Genomic DNA, 23,148 nt, shown 5'->3' with positions numbered 1-23,148 from the left:
GCCTCCAGGCCAGTAATTCAATCTTGATAACAAGTTTAGATAGTGGCCAGCTAATTTAGCAATCTAAAAAATATTTGCTGACATGGGCTAACTGACTATCAGCGACTGACATGAGGAATAATGCTGATGCACAACCACATTTTTAAATGGAACCTTGTTTATTCTAACTCGCAACAGTAAGTTGAGACAAGCCTAAGTTGGGGAATTGATCCGAGGGCCTTCAAAAGGCTTCAAATGTGCGTACTCTGCCCACCTGGGGTATCAGGCTATGCAAAACAAACTTGCCCTAGTTCTTGATATACCATAGAGCTAGATAGAGGACTAGTGCTAAAACGTTTGTTTTCGCATGGGCAGCACAATTGAGGACTTTCACAATTTTTAAGTAGTCAACTGGGTGGGACTCCCTATGGGTTAAGGAAGGATCACATAATTTCATCCAGGGTATCTGTCCAAAATTGAGATGGCCTCAATGGCGCTGTCCATGTTCTCACAGACACCATAATGGCACAGATACAATGTTGCGTCCTCTAACTATTTCTATGGGATATTCTCTGTGAAAGAGACATCAGACGGAAGCGATTATTCTTACTGGTTCATATAGAATCAATTAACTAAGCAGACCAGACCCAGCTGCTATCACATTGGTGCCTATGGGAGAGCCACCCCGTTAAGTGTAACCGATGTGAAATGGCTAGCTAGTTAGCGGTGGTGCGTGCTAATAGCCTTTCAAACGGTGACGTCACTCGCTTTGAGACCTTGAAGTAGTGGTTCCCCTTGCTCTGCAAGGGCCGCGGCTTTTGTGGAGCGATGGGTAAGTGATGGGCGCGAACTGGTGGGTGACTGTTGTTGATATGTGCAGAGGGTCCCTGGTTCGCGCCCGGGTCGAGGGAACAGACTAAAGATATACTGTTACATTGATGCTGTTGACCCGGATCACTGGTTGCTGCGGAAAAGGAGGTGATCGAAAGGGGGGTGAGTGTAACCGATGTGAAATGGCTAGCTAGTTAGCGGTGGTGCGCGCTAATAGCGTTTCAATTGGTGACGTCACTCGCTTTGAGACCTTGAAGTAGTGGTTCCCCTTGCTCTGCAAGGGCCGCGGATTTTGTGGAGCGATGGGTAACGATGCTTCGTTTGTGACTGTTGTTGATTTGTGCAGAGGGTTCCTGGTTCGCGCCCGGTCGGGGCAAGGGTACGGACTAAAGTTAAACTGTTACATAAGCAGACTGACGTAAATAAAAAATGGTTAACAGCTTGAGTGGGGCATCTTAATTGATCCCCCATCTTTCGTGATGACATCTTCCACTTTACTTCTGGGTCATGTCCCCTAATCTTTTGAATGGGCTTGACGACTATATCATTACATTCGTGAAAAAGTGGTCATTCAAGATATATATAAAATTATATTTGTGATTGTGAATTAATTTACTTCTGTCTGATGCTTTTTATGACGTTTTTGGCTTGATGACCATTGCGCTACGTTTTTGCCCATTATTGATATAATTGTTTTAAATTATTGACACAAACAATTCAATGAATAAAACGACTTTCTGAACAATCCATGACCATTACAGTATGAGCTCCCGAGTGGTGCAGCGGGCTAAGGCACTGAATCTCAGTGCAGTCTTTGGTTCCAATCCAGGCTTTATCACATCGCTCCCCATCCAACCTGACAGAGCTTGAGAGGATCTGCAGAGAAGAATGGGAGAAACTCCCCAAACTCGTGATTGGGAGTCTCATAGGGCAGCGCACATTTGACCGGGGTAGGGTGTCATTGTAAATAAGAATTTGATCTCAACTGACTTGCCTAGTCAAATAAAGGTTAAATAATTAAATAAGTAAATAACATAAAAAATGGGACGTTCTAAGGATCCCGTTTAGAAACTTTAAATAACTAACAAGGCCACTTCCTGCAAAATGACGACACGTTCATTGGGTTTACGCATGCGCACAAAACATGTGCCATTTTCCACCAAAGAAGTAGATGTATGTCACGTTTATTTCAGGGATAAGGAGACACGCAGAGTTGAAACGTGCGTTTTGAACCGCACCTTCGGTTGTAATAGAAAGTTCCAGAAACAGCGGACGGCATATGCAAAATAACAGTTCATTTTTTATCGACAACAATCGTGAAGTGAAATAATGTCCGTCATCGCAGAGGAAAATGTCCGTGGCGGTAGTGTTTTCAAGGAGATCGATGCTGATGACGAAGACAGTCAACCCACCGAAATCGAGAGTCTGTGCATGAATTGTTACCAAAATGTAAGTAGCTAGCTAGGTAACGTTAACGAGCTAGCTAACACACAGACCAGTTAATTAAACGTATGGAATTGTCTATCGCAGTATGATTGACTGTCATCCAACATGTGTTCTCTCACTCTTTGTAGGGAATGACACGTATTCTTCTTACGAAGATTCCTTTCTTCAAAGAAGTTATCATCAGTTCTTTCACCTGCCCCAACTGCAGTTGGTCAAACACTGAAATCCAATCAGCTGGTCGCATACAGGATCAAGGCATCACCTACACACTCAATGTCAAGTCAAAACAGGTAGGCTATCTAGCTAGGGAGGGGAAATTAACGAACTGGTGCACGGTCACTCACTATATATGGGAACTAACTAACAGATTGTAATGGGCTATTGTGATGCTCCATTAGCCGTTACATGGCCGTTACACGCCAAACGTTACAGTACGTTTGGCGTAGAAAATAATTTGACTATCTTGTAACAGCTAATGGAACATTACGTTAGCCCGTTACAATCAACTAGTTATGTATGGAAACTCTTTCTAGATCCAGTAAAATGTTGCATAAAAACATTTTCAAACTCTAAATGGTTAAACTAGTGAAATATACAATGCCTTCAAAGTATTCATACCCCTTGGCTTATTCCACATTTTGTTGTTACAACCTGAATTCAAAATGGATTCAATAGATTTTTTTTCTCAGCCATCTACACACAATACCCCATAATGACACATTTTAGCAAATAAATTAGAAATTAAATATATAATTTCCATAAGTATTCACAGCCCTGTCAATATCACCTTTGGCAGCGAATACAGCTGTCTTTCTGGGTCTCTAAGAGCTTTCCACACCTGAGTTGTGCAACATTTGCCCATTTCTTCATTTCAAAATTGAAGCTCTATCAAATTGTTTGTTGATCATTGTTAGACAACCATTTTCAAGTCTTGCCATAGATTTTCAAGCAGATACAAGTCAAAACTGTAACTGGGCCACTCAGGCACAATCAATGTCGTCTTGGTAAACAACTCCAGTGTAGATTTGGCCTTGTTTTAGGTTATTGTCCTTCTGAAAGGTGAATTCATCTAGAGTCTGGTGGAAAGCAAACTGAACCAGGTTTTCCTCTAGGAATATGACTATGCTTAGCTCCATTAGGTTTCTTTTTATCCTGGAAAAACTCCCCAGTCCTTAACTATTACAAGCATACCCATAACATGATGCAGCCACCACTATGCTTGAAAATATGGAGAGTGGTACTCAGTAATGTGTTGTATTGGATTTTGCCCAAATATAACACTTTTTATTCAGGCAAATAGTGAATTGCTTTGCCACATTTTTGCAATATGACTTTAGTTCTGTGTCGCAAACAGGATGCATGTTTTGGAATATTTGTATTCTGTACGGCATTCCTTATTTTCAATTGTCAAGAGGAAACAGCGACAGCATCGTTTTAGGAATAAAAATTGAACGTTCAACAGTAGGTCCCAATAGTTTTCTAATTAATCAGTGAAAGCTGCTTAATGAGTCTAAAAAATGTGCTGGGATTTATTTTGATAATATACCAAAAATTGTTTAAACAGCTTTGTCCTGTAATCTAGCTAGGATGGAGTTCCTTTCCCAGGCATATGCTGAACCACTGACATGTGGTAGGCTTTAAGATGTAGGTAGCTGGCTTGCCTAATAAATCAACCTGTGATACCAGTTCTGGGTATACAGTCTGAAACAAAGCATTGCAAAAACTTGGTAAGTTTCCTTACAAGCCAGAATGTTTAGAATTAAACTTTAACTTACTCTACTGGTTGTCTGTGAGGTTGGTCCTTCAGTAAGTAGAAATAATTTGAGACAATATCTATAGGAAAGTATTATTACCTAACTTTTTAGAGCACTGGTACTGCTGTTGAAATTTCAATCACTTGTGCAAAACCATAAACACCTGCAAGACTTCTGTTCACACAAGAACTCAAGTCGTTCTGTTCACCTGATCTAGAACTCCTCACAATCAAATGTCGACCGCATTATCTACCAAGGGAATTCTCGTCAATCATAATCACAGCCGTATACATTCCCCCCCAAGCAGACACATCGATGGCCCTGAACGAACTTTATCTGACTCTTTGTAAACTGGAAACCACACACCCTGAGGCTGCATTCATCGTAGCTGGGGATTTTAACAAGGCTAATCTAAAAACAAAACTCCCTAAATTCTATCAGCATATCGATTGTGCTACCAGGGCTGGAAAAACACTAGACCATTGTTACACTAATTTCCGCGACGCTTATAAGGCCCTCCCCCGCCCCCCTTTCGGAAAAGCTGACCACGACTCCATTTTGTTGATTCCAGCCTACAAACAAAAACTCAAACAACAAGCTCCCGCGCTCAGGTCTGTTCAACGCTGGTCCGACCAATCTGAATCCACGCTTCAAGACTGCTTCGATCACGCAGATTGGAATATGTTCCGCATCGCGTCCAACAACAATATTGACGAATATGCTGATTCGGTGAGCGAGTTCATTAGGAAGTGCATTGACGATGTCGTACCCACAGCAACGATAAAAACATTCCCAAACCAGAAACCGTGGATTGACGGCAGCATTCGCGTGAAACTGAAAGCGCGAACCACTGCTTTTAACCTGGGCAAGGTGACCGGAAGCATGACCGAATACAAACAGTGTAGCTATTCTCTCCGCAAGGCAATCAAACAGGCCAAGTCTCAGTACAGAGACAAAATCGAGTCGAAATTCAACAGCTCAGACACAAGAGGTATGTGGCAGGGTCTACAGTCTATCACGGATTACAAAAAGAAAACCAGCCCCGTCGAGGACCAGGATGTCTTGCTCCCAGACAGGCTAAACAACTTTTTTGCCCGCTTTGAGGACAATACAGTGCCACTGACACGGCCCCCTACCAAAACCTGCGGGCTCTCCTTCACTGCAGCCGAGGTGAGTAAAACATTTAAACGTGTTAACCCTCGCAAGGCTGCAGGCCCAGACGGCATTCCCAGCCGCGTCCTCAGAGCATGCGCAGACCAGCTGGCTGGTGTGTTTACGGACATATTCAATCAATCCTTATCCCAGTCTGCTGTTCCCACATGCTTCAAGAGGGCCACCATTGTTCCTGTTCCCAAGAAAGCTAAGGTAACTGAGCTAAACGACTACCGCCCCGTAGCACTCACTTCCGTCATCATGAAGTGCTTTGAGAGACTAGTCAAGGACCATATCACCTCCACCCTACCGGACACCCTAGACCCACTCCAATTTGCTTACCGACCCAATAGGTCCACAGACGACGCAATCGCAACCACACTGCACACTGCCCTAACCCATCTGGACAAGAGGAATACCCATGTGAGAATGCTGTTCATCGATTACAGCTCAGCATTTAACACCATAGTACCCTCCAAACTCGTCATCAAGCTCGAGACCCTGGGTCTCGACCCCGCCCTGTGCAACTGGGTCCTGGACTTCCTGACGGGCCGCCCCCAGGTGGTGAGGGTAGGTAACAACATCTCCACCCCGCTGATCCTCAACACTGGGGCCCCACAAGGGTGCGTTCTGAGCCCTCTCCTGTACTCCCTGTTCACCCACGACTGCGTGGCCATGCACGCCTCCAACTCAATCATCAAGTTTGCGGATGACACTACAGTGGTAGGCTTGATCACCAACAACGACGAGACGGCCTACAGGGAGGAGGTGAGGGCCCTCGGAGTGTGGTGTCAGGAAAATAACCTCATACTCAACGTCAACAAAACAAAGGAGATGATTGTGGACTTCAGGAAACAGCAGAGGGAGCACCCCCCTATCCACATCGACGGGTCAGTAGTGGAGAAGGTGGAAAGTTTTAAGTTCCTCGGTGTACACATCACGGACAAACTGAACTGGTCCACCCACACAGACAGCGTTGTGAAGAAGGCGCAGCAGCGCCTCTTCAACCTCAGGAGGCTGAAGAAATTCGGCTTGTCACCAAAAGCACTCACAAACTTCTACAGATGCACAATCGAGAGCATCCTGTCGGGCTGTATCACCGCCTGGTACGGCAACTGCTCCGCCCACAACCGTAAGGCTCTCCAGAGGGTAGTGAGGTCTGCAGAACGCATCACCAGGGGCAAACTACCTGCCCTCCAGGACACCTACACCACCCGATGTCACAGGAAGGCCATAAAGATCATCAAGGACAACAACCACCCAAGCCACTGCCTGTTCACCCCGCTATCATCCAGAAGGCGAGGTCAGTACAGGTGCATCAAAGCAGGGACCGAGAGACTGAAAAACAGCTTCTATCTCAAGGCCATCAGACTGTTAAACAGCCACCACTAACATTTAGCGGCCGCTGCCAACATACTGACTCAACTCCAGCCACTTTAAAAATGGGAATTGATGGAAATTATGTAAAAATGTACCACTAGCCACTTTAAGCAATGCCACTTAATACAATGTTTACATACCCTACATTACCCATCTCATATGTATATATACTGTACTCTATATCATCTACTGCATCTTGCCATCTTTATGCAATACATGTACCACTAGCCACTTTAAACTATGCCACTTTATGTTTACATACCCTACAGTACTCATCTCATATGTATATACCGTACTCTATACCATCTACTGCATCTGCCATGCCGTTCTGTACCACCACTCATCCATATATCTTTATGTACATATTCTTTATCCCTTACACTTGTGTGTGTGTAAGGTAGTAGTGTGGAATTGTTAGGTTAGATTACTGTTGGTTATTACTGCATTGTCGGAACTAGAAGCACAAGCATTTCGCTACACTCGCATTAACATCTGCTAACCATGTGTATGTGACTAATAAAATTTGATTTGATTTGATTTGTTAGTATGTGTGCATGTACTTGCGTCTTGTGCATATGCTTTTGGTCACGAGCAAAGAAATCTTATTTGCCACACAGACCCTTGTTTTGAAGTCTGTTTAATAATACTTTCTGTTGATATTTTGTTAAGAATTTCGACCCTCTAGGACCAACCCCACATACAATCCGCAGAGTAAATTCAAATATAATTTTATTCAACATTTGTGACCAACAAGGACGTTTTTTTTTCTCTATGTAAATGTGCGTGGCTAGCAACAATTGGGAATACTAGCTAGCCTGAGTGCCTGTCTGTGTTAGCTGTCAAGTCATTGTCATGCCAAACGTCAATGGAGTTGGCATTGGCAAGAGGAGAAACAGATCTGCGACTAGGCTAGCTCAAGATGAGCTGTTAAGGAGTGTGGGCTAGCCTATTCCTTTACTGTCCAAGATCAAATGTTATTTGTCAAATGCACCAAATACAACAGGTGTAGGTAGCCCATACAGTGAAATACTTACTTACAAGCTCTTTCCCAATGTTGTAGAGTTAAATAAGAAGGAAAAAAACACATGAGAAATAAACCATTATGTTCAGAGGTAAACTGGCTCTGGAAGCCGGAACAGCCTGATACTCAATCTAAACTCTAATAGATTTGCAATTTTGAAGCAGCTCTAGAAATACGTCTATGAATAGTTTTAATATCACATCAAAATAATTTTACAAATACAAAATATACACTGTTAAACACAGTTGCAGCTGATTTAGTATTTTTTTCTGGCGTCCTTCTTTCTTTACACACAGGTGTTCAGAGATGCTAGAAAAGTTGTAGAGAATTTTCAGAGGATTTAGTCCTACTCAAGTGTTTTAACAAAAAGGCCTCAGACTTTTGTGTTTTCACCTCTGTGTCTCACCGGGCCATGTCCTCTGGACCTGTTCTGACTTGGGGCCAAGGTGAGGCCGCTGGTACTTTTCAGCTGGTATTTACATAACAATGGCTAACTCTTAACCTTGGTTAACCCCTTCCACTGTTAACACCGCGCAAAGCAACTATGGTGATAATGCAGAGGTGGTTGATTCTGTTCATCTGTTCAAGTGTTGTCACACTCTGTGACGGAAACACAGTTCCCCCAAAAAATAACACTAGAGCCAACATTAACATAATCACTGGTGCTGTAATGGAAAAACCGTGCAACAGTATGGCTGTGTGGGTTTCGATAAAAATAAAAATAAATGTTATATTAATTTGACCTTTTGTTTTTTGAAAATAATTTCTCGATGATAGGAAGCCTTTGGAATGTTACTTTCATATCTAAAACTGTCAAGTGAGAATTGTTAACGTTTAGACAGATTGTTGGGACTGTTGTACACATTGGCCGTGCCGTCGTCAATGCTTCCCAAGAGGGTCCACCTAGGACCAGGCTAGATGCAGCACACTGTTGATTTTATATAGATAGCTAACTTTATTTGATGATCTTTTATTCTATATTTTGTCTGTTTTGTTGTGTTTTGTAGGATATGAATCGAGAAGTTGTCAAAGCAGACAGTGCAACCACCAGAATCCCTGAACTGGATTTTGAAATACCCCCATACACACAAAAGGGCTGTAAGTACTCCCTCAACTTTGTTGATTTGGAAAACATTTTTCACTTTTCAGGCACTGTCAGGTTGCCACTGATTCCAGAAATTAGGGTCACCCATTGTCGGCCTGAGAATTGCTAGCTTGGTCTCAGATCTAGAGAATTTCCTCGTCTGTTCATCTAATAATACTGTATTTTACTGCTGAGATTCCTCTTAGCTATATTACTGGAATCATTTTTATCCTTTTTTTGTTTATACAGTAGGAATGTAACGATTCACCAATACGCATCGGCCCCCTGTTAAAATGTTTAAAATATGAGTACGTCAGTCTGGGAATCCAAACCGATCCAAATGTAGCATGCATCGGTCAGAAAGTCGGTTCAAAATCTGATTCACTAAAACAATTGGCTCCAATTACTTTCTACCTTCCCGAAAATACCTCATTTTATGACAACTGCATCCTCTCCTTCAGTGTGGAACAAAGCATGTAATCATGTTGACAGTCATTGATCTCCAAGTCATTTTGCACGCATAACAACCCCAGGCAATATCAGTAGCCTAGTCAAACTGCGCAGCTTTGTGTGCTGACAAAACGAAGGGTATTCCTGATCTGGCACATATGTGCATCACCTTCACCATTCAAATATATGTTAAATGGCTTGTGCTTAATTAGTTGAGTGACAACCAATGTCATTTGCTATGTCATTTTTTAAATCAAATGTACTGTTAAATTGTGTTTTACCGGAATAAAAGTAGCCTGTGCTACCCCTGGAGACACAACTCATCTGGCTATACTGTAGCCTACATGCTGATCGGGGCTTACATTGTATTTTATTTTGATTGTTCAGGTTCACCATCAGCAATAGTTTTGGTAGTTTTGCTTGAAACAATCAGTATATATGGTCATTTTTAGGTAAGCAATTTCATTACGAGGACAGCAATCACTTTTGCTACCGGCACTCAATGTTGCCTCCATTTTCTTCGGCACTGAGCAAATTTCAGGTCTGTTGAGCGCACACTTCAATGTTGTGAAAATTCTACTGTGAGCACTGAGGCTGTACCCGTTTTTAAGTTAGTTATAACATTGACCAAGAAGGCTACTGTGGCTATTTGATCAGAGTGGCCTACCATTAAAAAAAAACTATGGGCAAAATGCATCCCATCAAATTTGAACATTGAAATAGCGGTTCTATCATTCAGCCTGCAGTAGAAGCCAATGTGGGGTGTTCAATGTAGGCCTACATTCATAAGACTTCCAAAAAACATGTAGGGATTGACATTAACCTGTTGACCACTGGTCATTCAGACAAGGTGACTGAAAATGTTGTGGTGGTTGATGCAATAAACCACTTTACATTATTATTCCCATACCATTTATTATAAAGAATCAGACAAATTATGCTACCATCTGCCTATTGGCTACTTGACTTATTCAAGCCGGTCTCAAATTGTAACACTGCCCCTTTAAGACAGAAAAAAAGCTCTTTACCAGACTTGCTGTTTCAAAGGATAGAAATGCACACGTTTTGTGCTCTTGTAGGAAGCAACCACTCCACCATTGCTGACACGCAATTAGCTATAACTGGGCTAATAGCTCACTTACTCGTGAAGAATATGAACAAATGTGCACACGTGACTACATGCAGCTCTCGCTTTGATCTTAAAACAAGCGCATCTACTCGTGACCACTTATGCTGTAAAGCCAGTCCAGATCAAAGTGAATGGTACATATCCATGTATGGCAGTGGTCTATTTGCATATAGGGATACTGCAGCTCTGATTGGTTAAAGCACACTGGTCTGTGTAGCGTATGGGCCTTAGTCGTGCCTGTCAATGCAATAGAATCCTACTCCAATGTGCTCTGCGTACAAGAACATCTCTTGCATAGTTTTATTTTCTCTGTATGTTGCATTGAAAGTGGCTGATATTGCATTGACTCGATCACAGTTCCCACAGTAAAGGGAAACGTTGATAGTGTTAACTAGAAAGTTCTCTTGTTATTTCTTCTGTGCGGCAGTCCCGGGGGGAGAGGGAACATTGCACACTGCATGTTCTAACCTGAGAAGAAAAGGTCACTCGAAGTCTGTCAACTTCCAAACGGTCTAAACGGGGGTGAAATCCAAAGTTGTGCTATATATTCATTGGCTATGTCATAGCTAGTTTTCTAAGATAAATATTGATACATTACTAGCGCTAACAATTTTTTAATCTGGTAGTTGCCCAGGTTCCCTAATGGCTCCTTTCAGGTGCCTACATAAACCGAAGACCTAGAGAGTACATCATTCACACACACACACACAGAGATCCAGTTCAGAGAGGCCCAGCTCCTGAGCTCCATCGGCATCAGATTTTATTTTAAAATTGGAAAATGAATGTGTTTATGTAACAAAAGTTGCATCGATTCGTTCCTCTAATCAAACCAAATTCCACTGAATCGTTTCAAACTAAAATCCATCTTTCCTGTATCGGAGAATTGTCTGGAAAGAGAAAGATGCACATCCCTATTATACAGGTATTTTCCGAAGGTAGCACAGTGTCGTAGGCTAAACTTGACTTAATTAATCCAACTGTTGTAGTAAATTAATCTTCATGCACTTAGGAGATGAAGAACAGTTGTACAGTAGCCATTAACTTTGCCTCTTGCTCCCTAGCACTCTCTACCATCGAAGGCCTCTTAGACCGTGCAGTTGCAGGGTTGGAGCAAGACCAGCCACTAAGAAATGTATAAGCTTTGTTTACTTTGATTTTACTAAATGCCATACTTACACTACCGTTCATAAGTTTGGGGTCACTTAGAAATATCCTTGTTTTAGAAAGAAAAGCACATTTCTGTCCATTAAAATAACATCAAATTGATCACAAATACAGTGTAGACATTGTTAATGTTGAAAATGACTATTGTAGCTGGAAACAGCAGATTTGTTTATGGAATATCTACATAGGCGTACAGAGGCCCATTATCAGCAACCATCACTCCTGTGTTCCAATGGCACGTTGTGTTAGCTGGTGCACAACTGAGCAAGAGGACAAGTACGTTAGTGTCTAGTTTGAGAAAGACGCCTCACAAGTCCTCAACTGGCTGCTTTATTAAATAGTACCTGCAAAACACCAGTCTCGATGTCAACAGTGAAGAGGCGACTCTGGGATGCTGGCCTTCTGGGCAGAGTTCCTCTGTCGAGTGTCTGTTCTATTTCCCATCTTTTTTCTTTTTATTGGCCAGTCTAAGATATGGCTTTCTTTGACACTATGCCTAGAAGGCAAGGATCCCGGAGTGCCTTCTTCACTGTTGACGTTGAGACTGGTGTTTTGCGGTTACTATTTAAGGAAGCTGCCAGTTGAGGACTTGAGCCGTCTGTTTCTCAAACTAGGCACTCTAATGTACTTGTCCTCTTGCACCGGGGCCTCACACTTTCTATTCTGGTTAGAGCCAGTTTGCGCTGTTCTGTGAAGGGAGTAGTACACAGCGTTGTACGAGATCTTCCGTTTCTTGGCAATTTCTCACATGGAAAAGCCTTCATTTCTCAGAACAAGAATAGACTGACGAGTTTCAGAAGAAAGTTCTTTGTTTCTGGCCATTTTGAGCCTGTAATTGAACCCACAAATGCTGATGGTCCAGATACTCAACTAGTCTAAAGAAGGCCCGTTTTATTGCTTCTTTAATCAGAACAGTTTTCAGCTGTGCTAACATAATTGCAAAAGGTTTTTCCAATGATCAATTAGCCTTTTAAAATTATCAACTTGAATTAGCTAACACAACATGCCATTGGAACATAGGAGTGATGGTTGCTGATAATGGGCCTCTGTACACCTATGTAGATATTCCATTCAAAAAATCAGCTGTTTCCAGCTACAATAGACATTTACAACATTAACAATGTCTAATAATTTGATGTTATTTTAATGGACAAAAATTGCTTTTCAAAGACGAGGACATTTCTAAGTGACCCCAAACTTATGAACGGTAGTGTACTTTACTGCTTGTTGTTGACTAAATCATGTTTATGCTTGAAGGAAACTGCACCAGAAGTTGCTGTAAAAATCAGTGAGTTCATTGATAAATTGAAGGAGCTGAAAGAAGGTGAAAGTGGATTCACACTGGTATGTCCAATTGTATCGCTTCAGCCTCTCATCTGTGTACAAGATTGAAGTTACATGCAATTAAACATTTCTAGCTATACAATGAAGGCACAGGTTTAATTAAAGTACAATGTTCTTTCTTTACTCTGGATTTCTTAAACAGAGGATCATTCTGTAAGATACATGAGTATGTGTGTTGTTGTTGTAGGTCATTGATGATCCATCTGGGAACAGTTTTGTGGAGAACCCCTTTGCTCCGCAGAAGGATGAGGCTCTCTCGGTCTGCAACTACACAAGAACTCCCCAACAGGACGCCCAGTTAGGAATAAAGGCGAGTAGTTTGACTTGACACATCACTACTCCTGTAAGGGGACACATCTGTTTTAGAAAGGCAGTGCCTTGGTTGCTGTTCTCATGTCTTGTGCCAATGTGTGTGGAATCCTCACAGGGTAGAAGAAAACAATAGACTGCAGAAGTCATTTTGTAATTTGACCCATGTTCACCAATAAACTTTTATCGAGCATAAGAATAATGCGACTGACTTTTTTTTCTTCTTGTTTTTTTGCTCAGGCTGAAGATGAGGAGGAAGAGGAAAAGCCCATTAATGACATTGACAGTATGAGAAATGAGGTGGGATTTCCAGACTTTATGCATCAATTTAGATTGAGTTTTTCCTCAATTTACCCTTGAGTAATATATACAATTTCTCCCTCAGGTGTTAACATTTAATACGAACTGTCCAGAGTGCAATGCCCCAGCCTCGACAAACATGAAGCTTGTCCGTATCCTTTCCAGTCTCTTTGGTTTTCCCCAGCAGTGGTGTAGTGGAGGGTTAACGCTAGTGTTGCACGCTACACTGAAACTTCTGTACCTATTCGACTACTAGAACATAAACTGTTTGGTATGAGAATTGTTTCTTTCGGTACTTCTGTCAAATGTGCCTCACGTCTTATACGGATTGAGAGGATCGAGTTTGTCTAGTAATTTGTGTGAATCTTCTCAAGGGGGCAGTAAGTCAAATCAAACAAAGCTTTATTTGTCATGTGCGCCGAATACAACCGGTGTAGACCTTACAGTGAAATGCTGACTTACAAGCCCTAACCAACAGCGTAATTTAGAAGGAAGGAATAGGTATTAGGTAAATGATAAGTAAAGAGGAGGAGAAAAAAAATAAGTAAAATAACAGTAGTGAGGCTATATACAGGTGGTACCGGCACAGAGTCAATGTGCGGGGCACCGGTTAGTCAGGCTAATTGAGGTAATATGTACAAGTAGGTATAGTTAAGGTGACTATGCATAGATGATAAACGGAGAGTAGCAGCAGCTTAAAAGAGGGGGTGGTGGGACACAATGCAAATAGTCCAGGTAGCTGTTTTGATGACCTGTTCAGGAGTCTTATGGCTTGAGGGTAAAAGCTGTTGAAAAGCCTTTTGGTCCTAGACTTGGCGCTCCGGTACCGCTTGCCATGCGGTAGCGCAGAGAACAGTTTGACTGGGGTGGCTGGGGTCTTTGACAATTTTCAGGGCCTTCCTCTGACACTGCCTGGTATAGAGGTCCTGGATGACAGGTAGCTTAGCCCCAGTGATGTACTGGGCCGTACGCACTACCCTCTGTAGTGCCTTGAGGTCGGAGGCCGAGCAGTTGCCATACCAGGCAGTGATGCAACCAGTCAGGATGCTCTCGATGGTGCAGCTGTAGAACCTTTTGAGGATCTCAGGACCCATGCCAAATCTTTTTAGTTTCCTGAGGGGGAATAGGCTTGGTCATGCCTTTACAATTGTCTTGGTGTGTTTGGACCATGATAGTTTGTTGGTAATGTGGACACCAAGGAACTTGCACCTCTCAACCTGCTCCACTACAGCCCCGTTGATGAGAATGGGGGCTTGCTCGGTCCTCCGTTTCCTGTAGTCCACAATCATCTCCTTGTCTTGATTCTGTTGAGGGATAAGTTGTTTTTCTGGCACCACCCAGCCAGGTCTCTGACCATCCTCCCTATAGGCTGTCTTGTCGGTGATCAGGCCTACCACTGTTGCAAACTTAATGATGATGTTGGAGTCGTGCCTGGCCATGCAGTCGTGGGTGAACAGGGAGTACAGAAGCGGACTGGGCACGCACCCCTGAGGGGCTCCGGTGTTGAGGATCAGCATGGCAGATGTTGCTGTCTACCCTCACCACCTGGGGGTGGCCCGTCAGGAAGTCCAGGATCCAATTGCAGAGGGAGGCGTTTAGTCCCAGGATCCTTAGCTTAGTGATGAGCTTTGAGGGCACTATGGTGTTGAACGCTGAGCTTTTTATTTCACCTTTATTTAACCAGGTAGGCTAGTTGGGAACAAGTTCTCATTTGCAACTGCGACCTGGCCAAGATAAAGCATAGCAATTTGACACATACAACAACACAGAGTTACACACGGAATAAACAAAACATACAGTCAATAATACAGTTGGGAAAAAATAAAACAAGAGTCTATATACAGTGAATGCAAATGAGTTAAGATAAGGGAGTTAAGGCAGTAAATAGGCCATGGTGGCGAAGTAATTACAATATAGCCATTAAACACTGGAATGGTAGATGTGCAGAAGATGAATGTGCAAGTAGAGATACTGGGGTGCAAAGGAGCAAGATAAATAAATACAGCATGGGGATGAGGTAGATGGATGGGCTGTTTACAGATGGGCTATGTGCAGTGATCTGTGAGCTGCTCTGCCAGCTGGTGCTTAAAGCTAGTGGGGGAGATATGAGTCTCCAGCTTCAGTGATTTTTGCAGTTCGTTCCAGTCATTGGCAGCAGAGAACTGGAAGGAAAGGCGACCAAAGAGGAATTGGCTTTGGGGGTGACCAGTGAGATATACCTGCTGGAGCGCGTGCTACGAGTGGGTGCTGCTGTGGTGACTAGTGAGCTGAAATAAGGCGGGGTTTTACCTAGCAGAGACTTGTAGATGACCTGTAGCCAGTGGGTTTGGCGACGAGTATGAAGCAAGGGTCAACCAACGAGAGTGTACAGGTCGCAGTGGTGGGTAGTGTATGGGGCTTTGGTGACAAAACGGATGGCACTGTGATAGACTGCATCCAATTTGTTGAGTAGAGTGTTGGAGGCTATTTTATAGATCACATCGCCGAAGTCGAGGATCGGTAGAATGGTCAGTTTTACGAGGGTATGTTTGGCAGCATGAGTGAAGGATGCTTTGTTGAGATATAGGAAGTCGATTTATAGATTTAATTTTGTATTCGAGATGCTTAATGTTAGACTGTAAACTCTCCTTCCAGACTATCCAGACACCTAGGTATTTGTAGTTGTCCACGTATTCTAAGTCAGAGCCGTCCAGAGTAGTGATGCTGTACGAGCGGGCAGGTGCGGGCAGTGATCAATTGAATAGCATGCATTTAGTTTTACTTGCATTTGAGAGCAGTTGGAGGCCACTGAAGGAGAGTTGTGTGGCATTGAAGCTCGTCTGGGGGTTAGTTAAGTGTCCAAGAGGGGCCAGAAGTATACAGAATGGTGTCGTCTGCGTAGAGATGGATCCGAGAATCACCAGCAGCAAGAGCGACATCATTGATGTATACAGAGAAGAGTTGACCCGAGACTTGAACTCTGTGGCACCCCCATAGAATGAATAGTGTTCTCACGTAGGGGTTCCTTTTGTCCAGGTGGGAAAGGGCAGCGTGGAGTGCAATAGAGTGAATCATCTGTGGATCTGTTTGAGCGGTATGCAAATTGGAGTGGGTCTAGGGTTTCTGTGATAATGGTGTTAATGTGAGCCATTACCAGCCTTTTTCAAAGCACTTCATGGCTACGGATGTGAGTGCTACGGATCTGTAGTCATTTAGGCAGGTTGCCTTCGTGTTCTTGGGCACAGGGACTATGGTGGTCTGCTTGAAACATGTTGGTATTACAGACTCAATCAGGGACATGTTGAAAATGTCAGTGAAGACAGTTGCCAGTTGGTCAGCACATGCCCGGAGCACACGTCCTGGTAATCCGTCTGGCCCAGCTGTTTAAAGGTCTTACTCACGTCGACTACGGACAGCTTGATCACACAGTCGTTCAGAACAGCTGATGCTCTCATGCATGCCTCAGTGTTGCTTGCCTCGAAGCGAGCATAGAAGTGATTTAGCTCGTCTGGTAGGCTTGTCACTGGGCAGCTCGCGGCTGTGCTTCCCTTTGTAGTCTGTAATAGTTTGCAAGCCCTGCCACATCCGACGAGCATCGGAGCCGGTGTAATACGATTCAATCTTAGTCCTGTATTGGCGCTTTGCCTATTTGATGGTTCGTTGGAGGTGATAGCAGGATTTATTAGAGTCCTGCACCTTGAAAGCGGCAGCTCTACCCTTTAGCTCAGTGCGAATGTTTCCTGTAATCCATGGCTTCTGTTTGGTGTATGTACGAACAGTCACTGTGGGGAGGACGTCCTCGATGCACTTATTGATAAAACCAGTGACTGATGTGGTGTACTCCTCAATGCCATTGGAAGAATCCTGGAACATGTTCCAGTCTGTGACAGCAAAACAGTCCTGTAGTTTAGCATCTGCTTCATCTGACCACTTTTTTTATAGACCCGAGTCACTGGTGCTTCCTGCTTTCATTTTTGCTTGTAAGCAGGAATCAGGAGGATAGAATTATGGGCAGATTTGCCAAATGGAGGGAGAGCTTTGTACACGTCTGTGTGGAGTAAATGTGATCTAGAATTTTCCCCCCCTTTGGTTGCGCATTTAACATGCTGATAGAAGTTGATAGAAGTTTTTCTGCATTTATGTCCCCGGCCACTAGGAGCACCACCTCAGGGTGAGTTGTTTCCTGTTTGCTTATTTCCTTATACAGCTGACTGAGTGCGGTCTTAGTGCCAGCATCTGTCTGTGGTGGTAAATAAACAGCCATGAAAAAAATTGATAACTTTCTCGGCAAATAGTGTGGTTCACAGCTTATCATGAGATACTCTACTTCAGGCGAGCAAAATCTAGAGACTTCCTTTGATTGTGTGCACCAGCTGTTTGCAAGTATACATAGACCACCCCCCCTCGTCTTACCGGAGTGTGCTGTTCTATCTAGCCGGTGCAGCGTATATCCCGCCAGCTGAATGTTTTCCATGTCATCATTCAGCCCCGATTAGGTGAAACATAAGATATTACAGTTTTTGATGTCCCGTTGGTAGGATATTCGTGATCGTACCATGTCTAATTTATTGTCCAATGATTGTACGTTGACAAGTAATATTGATGGCCAGTGGTAAATCTGCCCTTACCGTCAGCGGATCCTTACGAGGCACCCCGCCCTGTATCCTCTACCTGTGTCTCTTTCTCTTGCCAATGACAGGGATTTTGGCCTTGTTGGGTGTCTGAAGTAAATCCTGTGCGTCCTGCTTGTTGACGTGTCTAATCCGAGGTTGAGTGATCGCTGTCCTGATTTCCAGAAGCTCTTTTTTGCCATAAGATACGGTGGCAGAAACATTATGTACAAAATAAGTTACAAATAACGCAAAAAAACCCGCATACTAGCACAATTGGTTAGGCACCCGTAAAACGGCGGCCATTTCTTCCGGCACCATCTTTCTAAGCTAGCCAGGCTACTTGTGCTTGCAGATGCAGCTGCCACAGCGCAAGCCACTTTTGAGAAGCAAACGAGAGGAGAGTGACAATGCCGACAGCATGGCTTCTAACTAAAAAAATCATACCTCTGTGTTCACAGCTCGCTTACAAAATTGGCTCCAGAAGCGAACTAGGGGAATTCTTTGCTTATAAAGCAGATGAGGGCCAGCACACTGAAACAACTAAGCAAAAGGTGTTACAAAGCAGTGCAGTGAAAGGGAGGTTTAGTTCCCAAACGACATATCAAAACTATTTTACACATTGTAACATTATTCTACTAGCAATTCAAATGATTTAAGTGACAATGACATCAACATATATTCAGCATGACTTTGTGAGCTTTATAATATTATTACAACCCAAAGGTAATGTGAAATGCACCTATGACAGCAATACATTTAGACTAAACCCACTTCGTTTGTCTGAGCTTGCTAGCAGTAGCAGGCCTGGGCGGAGTATTCTACCTTCAGAGTTGAAATGCATTCTGGGAATCGTGGTATGCTGTGTAAAGTCCATTGTAGAGACTTGCACTATAGAAGCTTAATGTTTTATGTCGATTTGGAACTAAAATATTCTTTAATACATAAAATGATTTAGTTGTAATTAATCATAGGTCTAATAAATGTAATTTACCCAATATTATGGCCATAGATGAGCAAATTAACCCTATGTATCAAATACATTTTACAATAGTTTAGATGTATTGTACAATTATTTTGTATGCTCAGAATCTCATATGGTTTTGCATAAGGAAATTGCAAGATATTCTTTTGTTATTTTAAGGAAATTAAATATAGAATATATTTTCGCTTTCTACTGTTTATCAACATATTGGTTCAATGTTTATTCTTTGACTAGCTAATACGCTTTCTTTTTTTGATGTGGTATCATTTCGGTATTGAGTATCATGATGCTTAACCTGGTAGCGGTATCGAAGTCAAAATGTGGGTATCGTGACAACTCTAGTACACTCACTTAATATTTACTCACTTTTTTCATTTTGCGCAAGCATTCCTCTCCTTTTGTAGAAAAATACATTGAAAGTATAGGGACCGTTACTTTAATCACTGCGAATGGCGATCAGTGTTACCATCTATATTTTTACCACTACATCACTGGTCCCCAGTAGTGTCCTATGATTAAGGTGGTGTATAAAGTTTCAATTTGCAAGGTGTAGGTATCCTCCTTTACAATTCCTCAGAAATCCCCCATTTCAAAGAAGTCATTATTATGGCAACAAACTGTGATGACTGTGGACATCGAACCAACGAAGTAAGTTTACTCTTTAATTGTTTTTATTTTTATCATTAATTCATTGTCAGGCACATTTTTATTTTCAAGGCATATTCATAGATTGCAAATTTGCTAATATGACTGCATGACTATCTATTCTGTGGTTAAGGTGAAATCTGGTGGAGCCACAGAAGAGCTGGGCACGAAGATAACCCTTCACCTCACTGATGTGTCTGACATGTCCAGAGATCTTCTGAAGGTAGCCCCTTCCATTGTACTGCCTGTTTATCTGGCATTCACTAGTTTCCTTTTACTGTATCATTTCATTTCCCTGGTCCCAGGTCTGTTTGTGCTTTGTCCAACATAATTTGAAATAATTTGTTGGCAAAAAATTGACCGTAAGAAACCCAAACAGATATATTTGACAAAAAACATAATTTCAAACCTTGCTTAAATTTGTAAACGATCACATATACAGTATCACTCTATTATGCATGGGAATACTTTGGAATAGATTTCCAAAATTGAAGTCACTTGGAGCTGATTTGTTGGTGTTTTTCCAGTCTTATTTCCAACAATAAAAAAACTTGGGTGATTTTTATTTGGACCCCCTCGGCCCAAATTCGGCGCGTGGGCCGGGCCGCCAGTTGGGGAACCCTGACATACACCAAAAACTGTGGAGGATATAAACATAATCAATCAAGTTTATTTTATATAGCCCTTCGTACATCAGCTAATATCTCGAAGTGCTGTACAGAAACCCAGCCTAAAACCCCAAACCGCAAGCAATGCAGGTGTAGAAGCACAAACATAATAAAGTCAAATGACTTGTTTCTATTGTGGTCCTCGAATAAAGCATACAAAGAGGAACATGGAACTTTTTCACAGGAGAGCAATCCTATTCCTGAATCATGTTGGAGTTGACTCAACCATGCCAGTTTTGTCATGTTGTGGTTGTTTGTGCAGTCGGAGACGTGTAGCATCCTCATACCTGAGCTGGAATTTGAGTTGGGGATGGCGGCTGTCGGTGGCAAATTCACCACCTTGGAGGGACTCCTCAAAGACATCAAAGATCTGGTAAACCCTTTTAATGCTTTATTCAGTCGATTGAGAAGTAGAGGGGGAAATGCATTATGAAGGGTTATCACAGGGATTGAACGCCAGTCTCCACTGGAGAGTTGTATATGTTTTAATGCCGCTTGTGTTATCTCTAGTCCACTGGCTCTGCACCTGGGCGCACTTTTGGCTTGGTGGATACTTTTGCCAAGGCTGATGTGCTGTAATTCCAAGGCAGTGGTACACAACTCCAGTCTGTGAGGGTTGCTGTGTCTGCTGATTTCATTTTCACCTTTTTAATTAGTGACGAATTTAGACCTGTGGCCAATCTCTTACATTAATTGATTAGTTAACTTCTATGTAGAAACCAAAACCAGCAGACCTGCTTCAAGAATTTGATTTGTGCACCCCTGGTCTGCGTTCTCTTTCACTGTGGACTTGTTTTTAATTCATGTTTCTCCTCCACCACTTTTTCCTCCAGATTGTTTCTAAAAATCCCTTCACTTGTGGAGACAGCTCCACTTCAGATCGAACAGAGAAACTTAAGCTTTTTGGCCAGAAGATTGACAAGGTTAGAGGCATAAAATTATTGAATAAGTCCATCACTACTGTTTTGTTTGGATCTAGTTTTGGTTCCACTTTACATCTATAACTTGAGTGTAATTACACATCCCAAAGTACTGACAACTGTTAGTGATGTGTGGAATTAAATGTTTTTACATTTATTTGCAATTGATTTTCGTAACTTACTCAGGCGAACTCATTAGCCTATTGTCTCACGCTGTAATTGTTGTTTAAGCTCCATTCATTTGTTTCCATTGCGTTTATTGCAATTCTTTGAAACTGAATGTTACCAACTGGGATAACAGTTGTAAATACTAACAATGTGTATCTACATTGTAAATGCATTGTAACTACCATGTAAATAGAGCTTTTAGGACTTAATGTATTGGGAAACTAGTTTTTATAGCTTAACTAGGAGGCATTTATTCACTTGTATACAGTAAGTGTATTCTGGCCCTCAATCATCAAATAACTGTTAGTATGACATTGTTGTACATTTGAGTAATTTAGCAGACACACTTATGCATTGTGACTTACAGGATTAATTAGGGTTAAGTGCCTTGCTCAAGGGCATATCAACAGATTTTGTCAGCTCGGGGATTCGAACCAGTGACCTTTCATTTACTGGACCAACGCTCTTAATCGCAAGGCTACCTGCCCTGCAGATATTTTATTTAGACTTTAGAAAATCTCATGCAAGAATTTCACATTTGATTGATCAAACTTGAGTGAACTGCTTATTAGGGTACATATGCTGTACCTGAGTATGTTTGGCTAGACAATAAAGTAGTTAAATGCAGAACAATCTGGCACCCATGCTGAAACTGTATCAAAAAAAGTGGAGGGGGAAAAAAGTGAAATGGAGGCTGGAGTGGGACTTTTTAAAACGCCTCTTCTTTTGAAAAATACTGTAGATCATGGCGGGAGACATGGATGTTCATGTTGTTCTTGATGACCCTGCAGGGAACAGCTATCTCCAGGTACGAGGACGCTTCTCTTTCTCAGGTCTTTTAAAAGGATCATTTGTAATTTTGGCAATGCATCCAGGATGAAGGAAGTAAGAGGTTTTGCAATCCAATGCTAGCTAGTGTTTGTGTAATTACTGGATGTCTACAGGAACAGCTAGCATGCTGTGCCCATAGACTTCCAGTCGTTGCGCTAACGCAAGTTAGCAATTGCGCTAATGCTAGTTAGAAACGGTCTTCATACTGGACACATATGGTATCCACATCTGACTCGGGAAGTAGATGAAGGGCCTCATTGCCCAAATCCAGGACTATCCCTTTAAGGTTCAAACACGAAGTCTCCTCCCACTGGATAAATTTGTCATTTTTCATGAATCACATTTTCATTTCCCGCCCTTGTTCATTAATGTACTGTCTGAATGTAACGAATTGGAATGTATTTGTCTCATGTTTGTCTACAGAACGTCTATGCGCCTGACCCAGACCCAGAGATGACAACTGAGAAGTACACCAGGACCTTTGAGCAGAACGAAGACCTTGGTCTGAATGACATGAAGACAGAGGGCTATCAGCAGTAAGGACTTCTGCAGCAGAAGGGTTGATCTTACAAAAACAAAATGCATTCTTTGGAAATTAATTTAAGACATTTGCCCTCACTGAAGTTCACAAGGACAGAGGTCTTGCAGTTTTGATATTTGAGCACAATATGGTTGAAAAGTGAGATCTTATTTAAAACAAAGCAATCAATATGTTTATAATTTGATTAGTAAAGTATGCATTAACATAGTGTTTTTGCATCTGGTTGTTAATGTGATTCTGATTCAGTTGAATTGGCCTTAATTTATCTTGATGGGTCATGTTCAATGGGAATAAATTAAGAATATACACTGGCTGCTGTATACAAATTATTTTGGCTGCTTTTGTTCCGTGTACAGTTATGCCTTGTATAAATACCTTATCTATAATAAAACACTGCACTGCATAATTGCCCATAGATCTTAAAATAACCAATTCTGTGTGTCCTTTGTTCATGAGCT

General features: G+C 42.2%; 1 protein-coding gene across 1 annotated transcript; it reads left to right on the top strand.

Annotated features, from left to right (window-relative positions):
• Positions 1-1,919: 1,919 nt before the first annotated feature.
• On the top strand, positions 1,920-23,115 carry zpr1 (ZPR1 zinc finger). The gene is made up of 14 exons (XM_071326925.1): positions 1,920-2,259; positions 2,385-2,546; positions 8,571-8,661; positions 11,288-11,358; positions 12,648-12,734; positions 12,922-13,044; positions 13,284-13,343; positions 13,429-13,495; positions 19,495-19,565; positions 19,696-19,785; positions 20,493-20,603; positions 21,064-21,153; positions 22,061-22,126; positions 22,573-23,115. The coding sequence occupies exons 1-14, from the start codon at positions 2,140-2,142 to the stop codon at positions 22,687-22,689; spliced, it is 1,326 nt and encodes a 441-aa protein (XP_071183026.1). The 5' UTR covers positions 1,920-2,139; the 3' UTR covers positions 22,690-23,115.
• The last annotated feature ends 33 nt before the right edge of the window (positions 23,116-23,148 follow it).

Source organism: Salvelinus alpinus, chromosome 1 (assembly GCF_045679555.1).
Source record: "Salvelinus alpinus chromosome 1, SLU_Salpinus.1, whole genome shotgun sequence".
NCBI classification, from domain to species: domain Eukaryota; kingdom Metazoa; phylum Chordata; class Actinopteri; order Salmoniformes; family Salmonidae; genus Salvelinus; species Salvelinus alpinus.
This window is presented reverse-complemented; position numbering and strand designations above follow the sequence as displayed.

Coding starts and splice junctions, on each gene's coding strand:
- zpr1 (XM_071326925.1), top strand. CDS start 2,140: ATGTCCGTCATCGCAGAGGAAAATGTCCGTGGCGGTAGTGTTTTCAAG. Junction 2,260..2,384: donor GCATGAATTGTTACCAAAAT/GTAAGTAGCTAG, acceptor CACTCTTTGTAG/GGAATGACACGTATTCTTCT. Junction 12,735..12,921: donor GTGAAAGTGGATTCACACTG/GTATGTCCAATT, acceptor TTGTTGTTGTAG/GTCATTGATGATCCATCTGG.